This window comes from Pagrus pagrus (assembly GCF_965226575.1).
Source record: "Pagrus pagrus genome assembly, chromosome: 13".
Taxonomy (NCBI): domain Eukaryota; kingdom Metazoa; phylum Chordata; class Actinopteri; order Spariformes; family Sparidae; genus Pagrus; species Pagrus pagrus.
The window spans coordinates 21,818,258-21,838,549 of NC_140197.1; the positions used below are offsets into that span (position 1 = coordinate 21,818,258).

General features: G+C 41.2%; 1 protein-coding gene across 3 annotated transcripts in view; it reads left to right on the plus strand.

Annotated features, from left to right (window-relative positions):
- spop (speckle type BTB/POZ protein) overlaps nt 1-20,292 on the plus strand; it is an 85,779-nt gene that overhangs the window by 35,896 nt on the left and 29,591 nt on the right. For all 3 annotated transcript variants that reach the window (XM_084371469.1, XM_084371471.1, XM_084371470.1), the window contains 3 exons: nt 6,961-7,216; nt 9,407-9,528; nt 13,540-13,691. In XM_084371469.1, coding sequence (XP_084227595.1) covers nt 7,139-7,216; nt 9,407-9,528; nt 13,540-13,691 — 352 coding nt within the window. In that variant the 5' untranslated portion in view covers nt 6,961-7,138. The remainder of the gene's footprint in view (nt 1-6,960; nt 7,217-9,406; nt 9,529-13,539; nt 13,692-20,292) is intronic.

Genomic DNA, 20,292 nt, shown 5'->3' on the forward strand with positions numbered 1-20,292 from the left:
AAAAAGGCTGTGACAAACATATTTTGTCATACTTTTTGTTTACGGTGAAAGTTTATCATTGTAAATTATACGTAAGACAACAAAACAAATAACAACGGACACATATTGAACATAATATGTGCTAACATGCTCAACGTCAAATGTTTAACATGTTTCACTGAAATGAAAGTTGAACCAAGTCTGATAGTATCTTGCTGAATCTGACAGGATGAGCCCAAATATCCCAGATTGGTTTATGTACTCTACACAGCCCTACATTACAAAAGGCTTTGCCTCGTCTATTCATAGACCTTTGATTCTGATGGTATAAACTGGGCTTTTCTTTCACACCATGATTCAGATTAGACATTTTTGTCTCACTATTGGCAAAAAACTAAGAATAGCAAATTTCCATTCCATTTTTAGTTCACCCAGTTCTAGCAAGAGTTTTGTTTCCTGGTGTGTAATTTGCATTGCAGCCTCACAGCTGTGGCTGCAGACGTTTAGTAAAATTCAGCTTTTCTTACACTTCAACTTTAAATCACATGAGATAAAACTGATGTATAATCACTAAGATGAGGGGTGGTAAGTGGCATAAGACTTGGAATAATGATTTTTTTCCCCTCTTCTAGGAATCCTGCTCATCATCTTATTCATTTTAAGTTTGTACAAAGGACCTACTTTACACAAGAGTGAAGATTCAGACCAAAGCTTAGTGATGACGATGTCATCACCATGAAGTGTCTGAAAGAGGATTGTTTATGCGTATGTTTTGGGATTGTGCAATTGTGAAAGATCTTTGGGTACATGATGCTGAGACATAGATATATTTCCTTGACAAACATTTTCCACTCTGCCCAATGTTCTGGCTTTTTAGTCATAACCCAAATATTATATTAGCATATGCAGTGAAAAGAATAAATCTTGCTGCCACAACAGATGGGAAAAAGACCAATCTTAAAAGTTGGTTTGAACCTAATATTGTTACGACCAAAATCTGAACTGTATTGTTCTATGATATTTGTCTTTCGGAAGAATTAACTGTCACTGCCAATGCTGCAAAACTCCAGTTTTGAAAATGTAATTTCCATTGAAATATCACACCAATGAAAAAATACTCAAATTGTTTCAACTGCATGAACAAAACTTTATTTTTCAAGTTTGTTTCCTGCATGTGCCACCAAATTATAAAACAAATGTATAATTGTTCCCAAAAGAAAGGGATGCTAAGTGGTTTTGATTTCAAATAAGCAAAGTGATAAAGGTAAAAATAAAAGTCACAGTTTTCCAGCACAATGCGTCGAATACCCATTGTCTTGCAGTTTGGGCTGTTTGTGCAGGCGACATGCCGATCACCAGCTATTCAGATTGTCACGAGGACAGATGGAAAAACAAATGAACAGAAATGTCTCCTCGAGTGTAAATATGCATTGTAAGCTGTTCCCATTATCAGACTTGCAGATGGAGGTAACATATGTGCAGAAATATAGACTACCACCATGTAAAATTTTACAGATGGAGTAAATAATCACAGCACAAGCATTATTACACTATGTGCTGAGGATCATGTATTGACTCACGATGCAGTTACTTGTGGTGTGGCTGGTCAGTCACTGGGCAGCTGGCGGCCTCCAGCAGCTCTCGTGCTGATCGGGGAGGCAGATGCGGCATCACCTCGCTTAGCTCTTGTTTATACAGAGGAAGTTGAATCTATCTGTCTGTTGGTTTGTCAGACTCTCCTCCCTGGCGTGTTGAGGTGTGTGACAGAGAGATGGAGAGAGATGGAGGCTGGACTGGCAGAGTGAGAGCAGACTGTCTCTCTGTAATGAATATAAATGGGCTCCGGGTCTCACTCTCCTCATCTGGCTCCCCTCTCTGGAAACAGGCGTGGGGTGAGGATGTGGGATGGAGGTGGCCCGTCCTCCTTCCCTCCCTCTCTACTTACTCACAGACTCGCATCATACAAAAAGAAGACACTCAGTCACTCACACAATCATACAAATGTGTTTCCGACATGATGTTGTTGTGACTGCTTGTGGGTCAGTTCAGCCAAAACAGCTGTTACTGAGACTCTCGCCGCGAGGAAACTTCATCTGTTGTCAAAGAAATTGTGTTACAATTAATTGTTTTATTTTCTTTTTATGAAAGATAATGTGTGTTACCATAACAAATCAAATCAAACTGTAATATCTGTATTTTACTTGCATTTTTACTCATTTTTCATATGTGACTTTAGTGCTAAAGGGGTTTGTCAATCAACAGGAAATTAATTGCTAAAAAGTTTGACAATCAGTGAATAATTTTTCATTTTTATTGTCTGTATCGAGGAAAAACGCCAGCTCACGCCCAGAGATGGGGCTCGCCGTGTGTAATGTAATCTTTTGTCAAAACGGATTTCATAAAATTGGTATTGAAAGGAACAATTACCGAAGTACAGGAATCTGTATTGGTACTGGTATCTGATTTTTTTTTTAAACAATGCCCAGCCCTGCGAATGTCCACTCAAGGATGAATTATTAGACTTTGGTGATCAGTGAACCCACAAAAACGTTTTTGGCTGTCACTCAATAATTCCTGTCCTAATTGCACTAAGATGTCTACAAGGATGAAATGATGAAGTGATGACATTTTATTTTCAAAAGGAAAAAGGTCGGCTACAGTGTGACATCATAATGTTCTGACCATTATTCAGTGTCATTACTCATGAACAAAAGGGGAGATTGTGACCATATTTCACATTTGGTCTGATACTGAATTGGTGACACTAATCTTGGGTGCTCACCTTGAAACTGTGGTGATTGTAGAGATCTCCTGTGCTGCTCGCTTTCAGACTTTTTTTTTTTGCTTCTTTATGTTCTATCAGATTCCCTCTTAATGACACTGACACTCATTGTATACTAATGAGTGTCAGTGTCATTAATAGGGTAGACACATTATCAGGTTCTGGTGCAAACACTCCTTCTTGGATGTAAATGTGTCTTAAACAAAGGAAATTATACTTGATTTTAGGAAGAAGCCCCTACCACTCTTCCTGCTGTTGTTATGTTTGTTTGCTGTTCCTTTTCAGCAGTACAAGCATGGGGACAATAATTGAGTTAACCTTTGAACTCCGCTCTTGTTTATCGGAAACTCAGAATATTTAACATTTTCACCACTTTTCTGAGAATGTTTTATTCTTTCTTTATTGAATCTGTTTTGACCTTCTCTTTTATTTGTTTGATTGGACTACTCACCATGGAAAACAGGAGTAGATCAGTAGGTTTTGTTAGAATTTGTAGCGAAATTGCTGGATCAAATGTCAGATTCACAAAGAAGGCCCAGTCATCCTGGCTGACCCCAGTCCCGCTTCGTTCATCTTCTCCTGCTGCTGTTGAGATGTTGAATAACATTATGCAATTCCTTGTTTTGATTTGCGTGTTAACTGTAATACTGCTGCCTGTGCAACAAATTGCCCCTGGGGAATAGTAAAGATTACCTTGATCTTGACCTTTATTGGCCAAGCATGTGAATACAGACAAGGGATTTGCCTCTGCTTCTAGTTGCTTTCAATGAACCTACACACTAATAGACATACAGCCGCAGTCCACCACGAGCACATTGTTTTTGCTGATAATGAGCTTCGGCTGATTGTCGCTGCACCTTGTGAGCTCTCTATCAGTCCTCTGTAAAAATAGTCTCTAAGTGAAGACAGAATGTTTGTCACTGTAAATTATTCACTGGAATCATAAAATAGAAAATACACTTGAAGGGAAATTCTGGTATTTTTAAGCCTTGACCCCTTTATTTTCATTTTGATGTGTTAAACATTCATACTTACCAAAAGTTTTGGAATTGGTCTTGTAGATCGCCACAGGCAGCCGTGACACAGTGGCACCGACTGCACCGTAATCCTTTGGGTCTACTAGGAGCGTCAAAGTTACGTCGACTTAAAGTGCTTGTTTTTGCCACTCACAGGCTGAGGTTGTTATTCTAAGTGTCGTACAACACAACGGAAATGATTCCTACGAAGAGCATTTTGTTAGATGATAAGATCCTCTTTGTTTCAGAAACACAAGTCTTGTTCAATAAGAAATCTCGCTCTGAAATCTCTTGAGGTGAGTTGTTGCAGTTGTTGCCTCATCTGGATTGCCAAAATCAGTTAAATAGTCAGCCATGACTTTGTAAATGAAGTCTTTTATTAAATTCACTACATATGCAGACACGGATGTAAATTACAATGTGACTGGTGCAACTGAACATTACAGCATTCAGAATGTTATATTCACTGCAGGGCACTTTGCACTTTGTATGCATGTAGTATTATGAGCTATAGTCTGGTTCTGGTTCAGTTGTATTTAACAGGAAGAAGAGTGTAACGAAGGTCCTTTCATTACCACTTTGTGTAGCACAATGTTAACAATTATTAATAATAGAATAAGACACTAAGCCAGACGATTTAATTGTTTTTTTGAAATTGTTGCATTTTGCTGATGCTGTTAACCTCACCTGTTGTGGCTCCTCTTCAGGGTGTTCTGGGCAAAAGAGTCCCCAGAGAAACAAAGCACAAATTTAAAGGTTCCAGTAGATACCACCTGTTGATTGGTGTAGGGGTGTCTTGGACTTAATTTGTATTCTGATGTATTTGTGTTTGTTGTGTTAGTTTGCTGTCAGGTGTGGCACAGATTCCTCTATACTGTGGGAGGGGTAGAAGTTTATGGCAGTGGCAGGCTATATAAGGCCATAAGGCCAGTTTCCAGCAAGCACGGCCACTGCCAGGACTCCGTGCAGCAGCAGCGCGTCATAATGTTATTCTGATATATGTTAAATGTTGGTGAAAATAAACACCCGGTTTTGGTCTGCACCAAACCTCTGCCTCAGACTCCTGCTTTAAATATCCAGCTGCCACACGGCCATCCTAACAAAGAGATTAAGATATTTTCCATGCAGATTCTGAACTAGTTATTTCTGTATTGATCTTTCCAAGCACCCTTAACCTCGTCCTTATTTCCACTGCTTCACATCCAACCTACGGGGTGCTGATGGATCCCACATCAGCAACAAAAACTCCCTCATCCGAAGGATGGGACCTCCATTAGCTCCTTACTTTGACTTCTAATTACCTTTGAAGGAGCTCAGTCTTTGTAAATCTCTGCCCGGTATACACTGTAATTTGATATTATTTATTTTCTCTGTGCATTATCACCTATTAGTCATTCTTCCCATTGAAGCTGTCGTCATCTGATTCCCATGACAAATGAACTGTCTGCAGACATTTCTTCTGAGGGAGTCCTATGATTAGCACAGATCTCCTCCATCTCTCAGAGTTGTTATTGCTGCTTTCCTCCCGCCGCTTGGTTCTTGATGTTTGTCATGAAAAGGATGCAAAAAACATCCATAGCTTTATTCTAGTTGAGTGTCATCTGGGTCTATTTAGAAAGCTGTGAGGCTGTTAGCAGTGCTGGCAGTGTTGTCATGTTTTCGTAAATTGATTCCCTGTGATTACTTGGCATTTATGGTGCTCTGTAAGGGACAGGATACAAGAAAATCACTTGGTAAATTGTGCTTTAGATATGCTGTGAAACAAAGCCCCAAATGATGACACGCACAGACACACACTCACACACACACACACTCGCACACGCGCACACAGAAGCGCACATGTGCAAAAATCTGCGTATTCGCCCTCACTCACTCATATGGACTATAATTAATTGCCAGGAAGTCTCAGGTAATTTAAATTGCAAATCAGTGCAGCCTTGTTCTTCCAACTTTTGTGATTAATATTTTATTGTTTTACTGAGCGAAAATGCCACCAGTGTTTTTCATCAGATACAAATAGCACAAAAGAAGAAAAGGGGGGCACTGGATTGAGGAAGATCGGATCCAGGCGTTATCTCTAAACATTAATTAAGTCGTGTCTGGGTCTGGAGCTGTCGAGGTCGCCTCTCCCGTCTCCAATCCAGTCGTGAAGACAGGGGTCTCTCTCACTTTTCACCCATCCTCTCATTTCTTGCTCTGTCACTTTCCGCGTTCTCGGTCTGATACTCAGTATCTGGCAAGTTTTCTCAGGTCTTGAACTTCTCTCGCAATCAGCCACTAATTAAGCAGCGGAGTGGAAGGGTTTCTTTGGCAGGAGATCGGGGGGGACGTGCAGGTTGAGTGAGAAAAGCCAGATCCTGAGACCCTGCGATGACTTGTAGGTATGAATTATGTGGAGAAGAACTTGAAAGGAGCAGAGGATAGAGCCGGCGGAAATAGGAGATTTAAACAGCAGAGAAGTGATGCTTTGAAACCAAACTGTCGCACGCCCCTTTTTAGTTTTCTTTAACAAGATTTTCAATCCCATGAGACTGCTAGTGTTGCAAAGGACCAAAAATTAGACAAAAATAATGAGGAAGCTTTCCGTCGCCGTAAATAGAAAGAGGTGATGTGGCTATTACAGTGTAAATCTCAATCGCATCATTTCAGAACGGAAAAAATCCTGACTGCAAGTTCTTATAAAAAACAACTTTGACCTTTCTTAGTCAGCACTGGGTTTTGAAAGTGTTGTGTGACCTTGTGTTCGTGTTTGTGCGAGTGCAGACTGGCAGCTTGAGATGAAAGTCTTTAGTCTTGCACTTCACTTAGAGCCACGGTGGACGGGTGCAGCCTGGCTGGAATCAGATGGCTGGCACAGCGCTCTGCTCCTCTCAAAGCAAAACAAAGAAGAAACCACGCGCAGACAAAGGAAGGCTTCCCCCAGTGAAGCAGAGTGCATGCTGCTGCTGTGCTTTGAATGCCGAAGCCGCCTTTAAAACAAATGAATTCAGAACCCTTATGTCCTACTTACCAGGAAATGCTGCTCAATTAGACTAACCTTTCAATTAGGAATTGCCTTGACATGCGCAAACACAGACACGTACACATACACACAGGCACTCACACAAGGTCACAGTTTTTCCAAGTGCTTCACTAGTTTAAAGTCAGAGTTATTTTAATGACTGTGTTTCTGTGTCCCCACAGGGTGCCCGTAGCTATTTTTGTGTCTGGACGTCCTGTTGTACTGGATGCAACTCTGCATCTCTCCATATGGTTGTTTAAGAGGCGGCCAGCGTGACTGACTTTCCTCCCCTACGCGCCCCTGACCACGTCACAACACACCTGGCTTGTTCTCCAGCCTCTCTCTGCATCAAGGCTGGCAATGTCCAGAGTCTCAAGCCCCCCTCCCCCGGTGGAAATGTCCAGCGGTCCCGTGGCTGAGAGCTGGTGTTACACTCAGGTGAGGAGGGATGTTGTGTGTTGGAGCATCTGTGATTGACTGCATAATCTTATTTACCCCCTTTGGTATTTGCTCTATTTCCAAGATTCCAATATATTTCAGTTTCATGTCAATAGTAGTTTATTTTGTTGTAGCTGATCTAATACACAATTACTACTCAATGCAATGTGAGAAACTTTTTTGTTAGGAATTAAAGTAGAACTAACCCAATTTGCACATCCAAGCCTGATTACAGTTCTTGGGGAGTAGAATTGCACATTTAAAAGAAGTCGTGGCTCCAGAGGGAGCTGTATGAAATTGCCTTAACTGATGTCATTTGAGTCTGTGTCGGTTGAGGCTGATTACCACAAGTTTGAAAATGAAAAGAATCTGAAGGTGTGGAGTTAAAAAGCTTACAAGACCTCTGTAGCCTGCTCTTCACTGCTGCTCGAGGCTAGCAACTTGAGGCAACATTAGCACCCATGGATCTAATAATAAAAATCTAGATGTTGGGCACCTTAGAGCATGCGCACTAGAGACTTCCGCAAAACATCCGGTTTAGTGTCCGGCTTACTTGAATGGGAATAAAATAATTTAATCTTGGCTCTTTAGACTTTCCAAATGTTATCAGACCGAATGGATCATCATTTCGAGGGGCTTGTGATGCTCAAAAAAATGTTTCCACCATTTTACAGCCGCTTTTTTCACAAGGTAAGCTTATGGGAAAAAGTCCTTTCGGGCCCCAGTGCATCATGTGATGTTGAAATTACATGGTCGACCACTCCTAAGGTTGGCTTCAAAGCCTGGTGCTCTTCCTGGGGACTTGAGCACACCCAAATCACTACCTGAACTGTTGGCCATATGCCATGTTTTCCCAAAAACCTAATGTACTTCTTGTTCTGCTGCAGTGATTTTTTTGAATGTATTTTTTGGCCTTTTTATGGCTTTATTGATGGGACAGCTTAGAGAGATGATTGGAAAGGTGATGACATGCAGCAAAGGGCCGCATGTTGGACTTGGACCCTGGGCAGCTGCAGCGAAGACAAGGCCTCTGTACATGGGATGCATGCTCTACCTCCTGGGGAACCCCACTGCTGCATTGATTTTGATCACAGATACAAACTGAAAATTTGGTTCAATTTTTATGCCGACGACACACAACTCTACCTGCACATCAAACTTAATGACACAACCTCCCTCTTCAATGCATCACACTTGCTTAGCTAACATTAAAAGCTGGATGGTTGACAACTTTCTCCAGCTCAATGACACCAAATCTGGGGTAATCCTCTTTGATGTGAGCATATCTCTCCTATTTTAGCTCCTTTACATTGGCTTCTGGTGTCTTTTGGATTTGATTTTAAAATACTTTTAATTACTTTGTCTGGATTAGCATTTCCTTATATTTCCTTATTATATAAAAGTGCTATATACATTAAATTAAAATTATTATTGTTGTTAGTTATAGAATGTATTATCCACCTCATATTAAAAACCTATTTGCTGCACATATTGTATTTTTTGTTTTCCTCAACAGTAGATAGGACCAAGTTGCTGCATGGAGAACATAACTAACACTGATGGTCCTTTTTATTGTGTTTTCCCGGAGTTTTTGCATAATGTAATAATGTAATATAAAGCATTATGTAATGTTTCATAATGCCCACTTCTGCTCAGTACGTGGGTGCTGTACCTGAAAGAAAGCCTGTCTATCAAGGCAGAAAAGTATAGAGCTTAATTTTTTATGTCGCTGGTTAGTTGAGTGAAATTCATCACATCTGTATTTTTCCAGTGACTGTATTTTCCTACTTTGTTTCGAACAAGAAATGTTGGCATTTTAGGTGTTGTCTGTTTAAAGCTTACAGTATGTATACTGTGAAATCATGTTCCAGTCATTGCAGCAGGAGCTTTGCTTCTTCAGACATCACTTTCCTGTTAAGAGCCAGGGTAGATAAAGTAAGCCATTGATGATGTCTGTTTTCTCATCTCCTCTATGTCTTTGCGAAATTGTTTTGTTTTTTCTGTTGCCACTTTTACAATATCCTTTCTTCTTCCCCTCCCGTTTGTTGTCAGTGTTTATTAAGATGAAAGGGAGTTTTGATGTGCGGTTTTGAAGTCCGGGCTGACCAAACACCACTTACCCATATAGAACAGTTAAATATATAAATAAAGAGATCTGGTTTCAGCCCTTCCTGCGTCTTTTCTGTGCAGATCAAAGTGGTGAAGTTCTCCTACATGTGGACCATCAACAACTTCAGCTTCTGTCGAGAGGAGATGGGAGAGGTCATCAAAAGCTCCACTTTCTCCTCAGGAGCGAACGACAAGCTCAAATGGTGAGTGAAGACCGATCATTGTAGCTATGAGAAACTGGAAATGGACAACATTTCTTCTCTCTACTGTCTCAAGAATTAGCCACTTGTTGCATTTTTGAGAGGTAGAATTTTTGTCAAGAGATAAAACCAATCAACATCCAGTTGTCTGCTTCAGTGGTATATTTTTAGCACCTTTTCATGCTAGAATTTAGTCAAACCTGGCTCGATCTACGTTTTCTCTCATTGTAATGGGCTCAGAGTGAAAGATAACACCATGATCTACGCCTGGATGAATGGAAATATGTTAAAACATATATTATACGAACACAGGGACAATTAAAAAAAAAAAAAAGCCTGTTAACTCTTCTTACTTACTGTGTGTTCGACATTTTCTTCATGAAAAACAAAGAAATTGCTGACGAGAAGTCCTGTGTAGAAGAGGCAGAGTCAGACATTTTTGGGGAAGTCTTGCTCATCTCTTGAGGTCACAGAGGTAGTCTCCGTGTCTGCAGTGGTGTGGGGGTGGTTACCATTTTAAAAGCAAAATAAATAAAAAAATAAAATACCTGAGGGTCTGCTTTAAATATCAGGCTGTCATACTGCTCAACCTCCAAGGAAACCTTATTCCAGTACACTGAAAGGGAGGCTTTAGTCAGTCGTTAAAACACAGATTTAGTAGGAGCCATATGACTTAGTGTGCACGGGTTTGCTGTGGTAGATGTTAGTGGACTTCAGTTGGCCCTGAAGGAAACCTAGAACATGCTGGAGGGAATACTCATTCCACCTGCTCTGAGAAAGCCCATGGATCCCCCTGGAGGGCTAGACAAAGCAGCTGGAGTGCAGAAATACAGGGCTACCTACCTTCCTTAGCCACATTCTCTCTTTTATACATCAGTCTATCCTGTCGCTTAACCAAAATCAGTGATTTTAAGATCTGAGGATATTATGTGATGTGTTTCATGATCATGTCTATTTGATGTGCATTTATGTGAATATTATGTGAAACTGCATGTTTAATTTGTGGGTGAACTTCTTCAGCGGAGCTGCCTGAGGATGCAAATGAATTTCAGTATAAACTGACAGTAAAGTAGCACATACATGTGTATCGTATCATTGTTAATTGTATTGTTGTGTATCGTATCGTTATGTATCGTATCATTGTGTATCGCATCGTAGTGTATCATACTGTATCGTGTCATATTGTATCGTATCACTGTTTATCGTATCGTTGTGTATCGTATCATTGTGTATCATATCGTAGTGAATCATATCGTGTCATATTGTTTTGTATCGTATCGTTTCTTGTCGTATCGTATTGTATTAGGAATCAATGAGGGAATTGGTAAAGAATGGCACTGGGATCAATTAAATCTTATCAGTTCTCATCCCTAATACAGTAGGTTAAACTCAAGATATACTTGCAAGACTTGAATGGGGGGCAAAGATATTGAATAACGTTGAATTAAAATGACATGTTGAGGCTGTGTTTTGCTCAAAAGCTTTCAGAGAGCGGAGAAACAGATCTTGTATCTCAAACAGAAACATGGCCATATACATTTTAAGGGGGCTAAGAAATAATCACTGTAGCCTTGAATGAAAACTGGTATTGGTTACCTACTTAACTTAGAAGCAAATGGAGACACAATAAACTGGGCTATTCTTCAAATATGACATCAGACTCAATGCTATTAGTCCCCTTCCTCCTTTAAGTGCCTAACCAACACTGTCTATCAGCTTTTTAATCTTATCTGGGTGAACAATTCAGACAGTCTTCTTCCAGCACTCTGTATCATACCTCACTGTCAGTAGCATTATTGCTTGTTTCTCCGATGCTCTCATAGGTGCTTGTTAGAGAAATGAGGTCCAAAGTGCACTGCAGGTCAGCCCCACACCTTTAGGCATTACAGCAAGAGGCCATAAACTCTAACAATAACAATAACAAAAAGACTCATACTGTTTTCTTTTTTTACTGAATTAATACATTTCAAGTATTTAAGGTAGGTTATCCACTCTCTGCTGTATATTGCCAGTGCTAAAGATCTGACATGTCGATGCTGCATGCAGATGAGTCACTGCCATTTTATTTTCACCTTCCAATAGTTTTTTGATAGGGGTCATTTGAGTAGGCATGTATGAGATTTATTGGGCCATTGCCCACTAAATGAATTATACATTACAGAATATATGTATTGATATTGATTTTTCTTCTTCTTTCCTTCGGTGATGAGTCTGGAGAGCTCCAGCACATAAAGAGTGTTACTGTTTTTCACAAATTGTTTGTAAATTACAGCTTCACAGATGCACATGTTAAGTAATCACCCATACGGCCATTGTTATGTGTTTCACGTCACTGCACTGTATAACAAACAGACCATTATGTTACAAATTCATTGTGCTAAGCTATTGATCCTATTTTCGGAATTGCTCTATGTAAACATAAAAAGACTATGACTCAGCCGTGGCATTGATGAACAGAAAACTTCAAGTATTTTGAATACCTTGGGTAAAATATGTTGTTCATGCTTCTCCTGTATTTCTCTTTGAAAGAAAGTGGATGGGTTTTGCCTCGAACATTGGATCTGCAGTAGATTTAGGAATGAAAGGAACATCTTAAGTTCAGGAGGGTAAGCTAGAAAGCTGAAGCCCCAGTCAGAAGTAGGGGTTGGTCAAATAATCGATGTTGTGTTCTGGTCTCTGCTACACTACCGTATTGATACAGTTGCTCTGCTGAGGTAGAGGTGTTTCCTTCCTTTCCTGCTCATTCTCGCACTGTGAAATGTTCTGCTTTTGGCAGTTAACCCTTTTGCCAGTTTACTGCTTTTTGACATTGACATATTGACATACTGTATGCGTTTATGTTGCTGTTTGTGCTGAAAAGGTTCAGACTCCACTGTGTCCACTGTGTTTCATCTCAGCTGAATATAAACTCTGTGAAACTGAAAGCTTTTCATTACGGAGTGAATAAATAGAGTGCGGTTTGGATTCCAGCTTTTGCCTTTTTTAGGGCTGTATTTTCCACCTCGCTTAAACAGAGATCATGATATATATAATATTCATGCTACAGTGGTGTCTATTGCAGAATCATCTATGCTGAGATATTTTTACCGTTGGCAACATTTCATGATAATGTCATGAATGACATGTTGTCCCAGCTAAGCCAGAAACCATCACTCTGGCATAAGTGAAGGGTTGTGGATGCAACCAATAGATATGACTGTAAAGCCAAGAATTAACAGTCTGAAAGACATTAGGGATGGGTTAAGATCTTCGAAAATGAAAATATAATCATAATCATAATAGTCTAACAGTTTACACGACTATAGTTTTGAATGAAAAAATATATTTATTTTTCCATTGTTTTTACCCTTGTTTTTACCGGCGGCTAAAAAATAACGAGATACCACCAGGTATTACGCTATCACAGGCCTCGGAGGAATCGCGTCATTATTTTCAGGCTCCGGTAAAACGTGTGCAGCACGGCCTTTTCCACACAAGGTCAGTACAAGCCCATGCTGCAGTATGCCACAGTACATACAAACAGCAGATCTTTGAATAATCGACTGCGACTATGGAATAGCATTTTTGCTTGAAATGCTCATACCTATAATACATTCTTACTAGAGCATGGATACCCAGAAATGAAATGATAGGTCCGGGTTAGGTTTGGTCGAGTCAGTTGACATGGTGCTTTCAAGTTCTTTTAGTGATAATAAGTGATGGACCTGCTGTCTGTGTTAAAGCTATATGTGCTGCAACACAGAAGCTTTTTGTTACTGTCCAAGCAATAAACACTCACTCAGCTTGCATTAACTGCGTCGGGCTTGAGTCGGGTTGGGACACAAAAAAATGATAGCCTGTCAAGTTCTGGTCGGGCTTGGGTCCTGAGCCACACTGTAATTCATATTCACTAGTACTAAAATTATAGTGTTATTATTGCATACGAACATTGGGAAATTCCAGGGACTGAAACATCACATTACTTTTTAGCTTCATTTGTGTGATCAGTCTGTCTCTTTCTTTTCCTACCTCCAGGTGTTTGCGTGTAAACCCTAAAGGCCTGGATGAGGAGAGTAAAGACTATCTTTCACTTTACTTGCTCTTAGTCAGCTGCCCAAAAAGTGAGGTGCGCGCCAAGTTTAAGTTTTCTATCCTCAATGCCAAGGGAGAAGAAACCAAAGCCATGGGTAAGTCTGGCTGTGACCACAAACGGCTAATACTAATGTGCACTCTGAATCACACACACACACACACACACATCCTCATCTTCATTTTCATTTTCATATTAACAGTCCACCACTTCTATAATTTCCTGAACTTGTCACTGGAAATAAGTTGGTGTTAATGAGTGAAGAAACTATTTAGGCCCAACATGCATAGAAGTCAACGTTCAGCAGAAAGCTGAGGATATCGCAAAGTTTGATAGGTGAAAATTAAAAACTCCTGTCACACCTGTGTCTTTGGGGCGCTTAAATTTGCAAATATAGGAGGTGGGGAGTGTGTCTAATACTCCAAGTGTGTCTAATAATGTGAGGTATTGATAGCCATATGGGCTTGTGTAATCACTGCTGGTTGGATTCATTTCTAGTAAATATATAATTCCAAGTAGCGTGGGGCAATTTTGATTTTAATTAAAAAAGACCCAACCTTTTTAGAAGTCCTCGTCCGCCTCTCTCCCCGTTGATGAATTGGAAATGAATGCGCTTCCAATTCCTGCTTTTTTTTAATTAGGTTATGTTATGGGGAGGAAAAGCAAACTTGTGTGGAATTGAATTAGCGAGGGCCAGATGTGGCCGCTTCCTGGTTATCAGGCTTTTCTGGCTGCCTCCCTCTCTCCCAGTACCCTGCAGCACACTGTACAGGAAGCGCTGAGGAGGGAAGATGGGGCGTGGGAGGTAGGGAGAGAAGAGAAGAGGTGGGAGGCGGAAGTGTGTTTGAATCTGAGGCGTACGCAGTGTAACTGTGTACAACCCCCTGCGGTGCAGGTTGTGTAGAAAGGGAAATCATTTTTCCTGCTGAGAAACATTCCCCCATGTGAACTTGACACCCCCGCCCCCTCATGTGTACTTTCAGTCCCTCATTTGCTCACTTAGACCTCTCTCTCTTCTCTTTCACAATGTCACTTTTTCTTTTATCCTTTTACTCCACTTCTGGCCTGTAATGGTGGAATACCACCTCTTAACTCTCAGCGACAGGCTCACGAAAACTGAACCTCAATGCAGTTATTTTCCTTAAAGCTTTCTCTTCTGGCTGTAATACTGTGTGCTGGGGGCTGCGTGGTATTATGTATGAGGATTTGCCTGCGGTATAAGTCATAAACAGACCTTTGAGGTGTTTGACTTCGCTGCTTGGCCATTTCGTGAGCACTGCTCCCTTAAATGACCCTAGAAAAGTCTGAATGTGGGGAATACCGAGTGAAGTGAAGAGGATCTCATTTTCCTTTCCTCCCCTTTTTTTGTGTCTCAAGGGGCTTTTGGCTATAAATGGTGTGCTCTATGGTGCACGCCCCATTCTGTTCTTGCCATATGCCCTCCTCCAATCTTCCCACAATCCCCCTGGGGAGACCTGCGCCCTCCACTTCGCTCGCCCTGTCACAGGAGAAAATTACCCAACTGCCAGCGTACTTGTGACAGTTTAGTGAGCACTCCGTCTAAGAATATGGCAGTAAAGATTGCTCTATCGGTTCTGGATCATTTAGAATCCAATTTAATCCGAGCCTCAAGGAAAAAAGGCCAAATAAAAACAAAGTGCCTTAATTAAGAAAGCTGGGTGGCTGTGGACTGTTTATGTGGCAGGTCACTGCTCGGCCTTGTCCCTGTGGGAACAATTTTTTAATACAATGCATATTAAGTCCGAGTACTTTAAACAGTTAGGTAGGATAATCAGTGAAAAAAGAAAAGTTTTGCAACTGTAGTTAGCACAGCGTATTGTAATATGGCAGAGAAACATTGCTATTGGAGGCACATGTCAAAATAGATCTGATGGAAATGTTCAGTAGTGAGCTGAACAGCTGAGGAGCTGAAGTTTGTGTTTGAGGTGTCAGCTTGAATTTCTGGCTTTTGTTGCTTTTGGATGAGGCAAACTCACTTAAAAACCAGTCTGAATGCAAAAGCATGGGCCAACCAGACACTTACTGTTTAATTTTACTCTGAGCAGGAATACATTTTGATATCTGTTGACTGGCGTGTGCATATTGAGAATTAAAGCATCCCTGCAGTACTTAAAGGAGGGGTTATTAATACAAGGCTGTACCACGATGGCAGGTTTTGACTGGAAAGCTTGACGTTATCTGATGAAACACCACATCTGCATCAGTCAGCCCTTGAGCCCCCCACTGGAGAGCGTGTGTCTGTGTGGATCCTCTGATGGTCTGTACTTGCTAATGGAGATAGATTCAGGCAGCAGTGGCGCCCCCCCCCGCTCTCCACATCGTAGTCGCGTACTCTCGGCTTGGCCACATCATTTCTCTCCCTGGCTTAATGTGCTGGTTCTCTCCTCTGAGGCTGTTGGGTGGGTTGTAACTTGTCTCTTGACACCCTCCCTCCCTCCGCCCTTTCCTCCTCCTTTTGCCAGAGAAAACATCTGCCCCCCTGCAGACTGCTGTTCTGACAGCTCGGAGAGGAGAGATGGAAAGTTCTCATCCTCGGCCGCAAGCTGTTTTGTATTCAAATAGTCTCCTTGTTAAGTCTCCCCTACAGACAATGGTTTTGTTGTGTTGTAGCCAAAGGCTAAGCGAGCTTATGTGTGTACGAGTTGGCCGGAGAGTCTAGTTACAGCGGGTTCTGGTGTGTGCTGCTTCTATATTTTGTAGCAGGAGATTCAGAGGTTTTTTATTTTGGTTGCAGTTAATTGAAGCTCTGGGTGTGAGCTTGTCAGAGTGTGTTGGCTGCAGTAACTGATGGAGGTGATCAGGCATTCTGTGTGGGTTTGTGGAGCACGGTTAATAGAGTAGGAGCTATTGGTCAGTCTTTACGTAATCAGATGGTATTGACATTGTTAGAAAGAACGTCAATAAACATGTTTGTGCTGACACTAGCTTATAGAGCTCAATCTTCAATAGAGATTAGATTTTCTTCTCTGAAAGACTGTACGTCATGTTTATGTGTGTTGGTCTGCTTTATGCCAGCCAATGTAAAATCAGTGTGTAGAGGCAGTGACGTTTTAAATTAGATTTTTTAAACTCTATTACTGTTGAGATACACTTGTATGGACTGGAGTCTTGACAGTTAATGGCTGTGAGGCTGGGAAATAAATTAGTGTTATATTGTTATCAGGATATTAGACTATTTATTGTCATATTTTTTGGATATCCTTATGTAGTGATAAGACATTAGTGTTGTCTTTTCTTGGCTCTAATAACAGTGAAGTGATGTTTTATTTGTTCTGATACTTGCCTTTACCCAGTTACTCCACTTTATATTATTATTATATCCACTCATGCTGCAACAATGAATCAGATAATTGTCATCTATTAAATTAAATGCAACCATTTTGATTGTCAGATTGTTTTCTGGTTTCTTTACTCCTCTATGACAGTAAACTGAATATCTTTGGATTGTTGACAAAACAAGACATTTGAGGACGTAGAAAGTATTTCATATCGTATCGTATCATATCGTGTCGTATTGTATCGTCATCTTGGGCTTTTGGAAACACTGATCAGTAAGTAATTGATTAATTGAGAAATATAATCTACGCTGAATCACAAATCAAAATAATTGTTAGCTACATGTTACACTAGAATCTGGATACAGCTTTCCTCTGGGGGCTTGGTTGCAGAACTAATATACACATTACTGATGATTATTTATAAAAAATCTCATTGTATTAATAGTTTGTAAAAGTACCAATAGTCAATTTGATTTTGCCGCCCAATCCCGGCATTTATGAGCTAGTAGCAATATAAATCACATATCATGAAACAGACTTGAAATATCGCTTTATTATTTTCAGGTCATGATGGCTCTGATAATTGGGAGGTAACTGGGAAATGGATGTGATTATGGTCAGTCGGTGGTTAGTGTAGAGATTTTGCTAAAGTTGAACGTGTGAAAGATGAGACCAGAAGAGTGACAGACAGGAAGAGAGATGTTGACTCTGGCTGCTGTGTCGGCTGTTATTTTTCGACATGCCGGCTCGTCTTCTGGCGACCTTCTCGTTCTGTGTGCCAACTGTGCCCCAGAGCCCTCTGCCTGAATATGGATGGCCCGCTATCTAAAACACCATGGCATCGCTCCCACTTTCCTCTTCTTCCCCTGTCTGCAGCTCAGATCTCATTTTTCTCACCTTCCTCATCACCTTCGGTCTTTTTATGGCAGAGTGAGAAACTTCTCTCTTCAATGCTGGGAAACTATCAAAGTGCACCGCAGCATGGTAAAAACTTGTCTCTGTTCTTTATTGAGTGGTACTTATGCACGTCTACATTGTGGCTGTGATTTTTCACACTGATTCCGTAATGATGGTCCGGTTGGTAATGAGATCTATATATCTTCACCACAAGTGTGTGATTAACACAATCTCTTCTCCACGCTTGCTCTTGCTCTTTTTACTGCAACTCATTTTCATCACTCTTGCCTTTTCCGCTGGATATCTCAGTTGCGTCGACCCCCTCCACCACTGTCCAGCTCTTTTTGGTATTCTGGCTGAGTGTTTGCACTCCCGCCACCTTGGCCAGCTCATTGAAAGAGCGAGCGCCAGCGTCTGACCTGCAGTTGATTCTCTGCCAGTGCAGGTTTCTGATGCCCCACCAGAGATGGCAGCGTGACATTAGCTGAGCTCAGCACACACACGCACACACACACACACACACACACACACACACACACACACACACACACACACACACACACACACACACACACACACACACACACACCCCTCATCATCAGTGCATTTATGCATGTGCACATTCACACATACACACAGGCACCCCACTGTCGTGGGTAAGCACTGAAGAAGTCACACCTCTCTCTCCATTTCCACCCGTCTGCCGGAGCTTCTTTCAGCGTTCCCTCTCACCTCTCCTCACCTCTTCCTCTTGGCTTGCTTCCCCCCCGTTGCACTCTCCTGCCAACCTCTCTCCTCACACCCGAGTTTAGCTTTGGATACTGCCACTGGGGAAGTCCACGCTAGTCTTGTTTCATACCCAAATAACACAACTTCACAAGGAGATACTGCGCCTTGGGACTTCATCTGGGTCTCTCATGTTTGGCCTTATCAAACATGTTTAAAGGACATGAAAGAGTAGATGAAAGTCAGCAGAGAAAGAGTTTCCTCAGACTGTTAAGAAGGATCCAGGTAGTGAGTCTGTTGCTTCGTGTCTACCCAGACACAAACAGTACAGTGTACCAAGGCCACAGAAATGTGACTCTCTTTTCAAACCTGCTTGGCTTTGGTTGAGAAGTCACAGTGTCTTTTTTGAAAACACTGACTCTGTTACTCATAGGCACAACAATGAATAAAGTAGAGTACTGTGAAAAAGTGGAATGCATGGACTTGTAATTTTTCTCTCTGTATTGGCTTCCATGCATGCTTATGCTCTGGCTTGTGTGCGAGTGTGTGTTTGCATGGTGATTTCTGTCAGCGTCTTTGCGTACACAGTCTCTGGAGGCAGGGGATTACAGTAAAGGACCCCCTGCATGAGCAGTGGTGGGAATAACTGCATATGCACTCCACTCGTCCACCAATCCCCTCTATGGCTGCCTGCTCCCTCAGATCCAAACAGGGGATTTGACACAAGATCTTACAGCAGCATTGACACTTCATCTTAGTGCTTCCCACTGCGATCTGTCAGCAGATCTCCTGTTGGGATCTCTGCGCAAGAGCAGGCAGAAGAGAAATCTGTTTGAACTGCCGGGCTAAACACAAGTAGTGTGCCATCACACGGCAGATGTGTGAACGTGGGAGATGATGACCTCTTGGTATGTGGTAACTGCACAGCTTATAGCCTGTTTAAGTTGACTTTACCCTTTAACTGGGTTTAAAAAAACTAAAAGGTTGTGTTCATTATTGTTCTTCCTTTAGCATTACCAGAAGTCTCAACTGTTATAAATGATAAACTGGAGAGTTTTGAAAGTTCAGATTTTTTTAAAGTGGGGAGTTTGGAGAAGCAGCTAGCAGTACCAGTACGCAAGCTAGGCAATGCAGTGTTACTGCTGTGGACGGGGCAGCAGCTAAATGTATTTCAGTCACCTTAAGAAAGCAATATCAGTTTAAGTGTATGCTATATTTAAAATATTTTCAACGCTTTGATAGCTGACCACCATCTACTATAAATAAAATGCTGAAGTACCTCATATAACCCACTGCAAAAAATAAGAACTAACCCTTTAAAAGGCACTGCATAAACCAGCTCAATTGAGGCTAAATATTTATTCCGTGTCTTTTGGTGAGCATATTTGCCTGCTCAAACACAGTTGTTATTTTGAATTCACTGGGGATTTCATTTTGTTGCACATTGTTCCTACTTCCCATTTCAAAAATCTTTTTACATTTCGCCTCATGGTATTACATGCCTCGAGGGATATGATAACATTTACATTCAAATAATCCTTACGTGCAGGCTAAAATCAGGTGTCTCTTGCAAATCAAAGCCTGCTGGGCACCTAACTACCCTCCTAATACTTATGTCTCACTGTAGGAGCTCCCTGTGGGGTTTGCATGTATGCTTCCTGATGTACTTCATGCACAAATGCTCATTTACATATATGGATTTGATGTACTATATATAGACTTTGGACACATCACATTGTCAGTAAAGCTAAATAGGCATCGGACAACCTGCTCTGG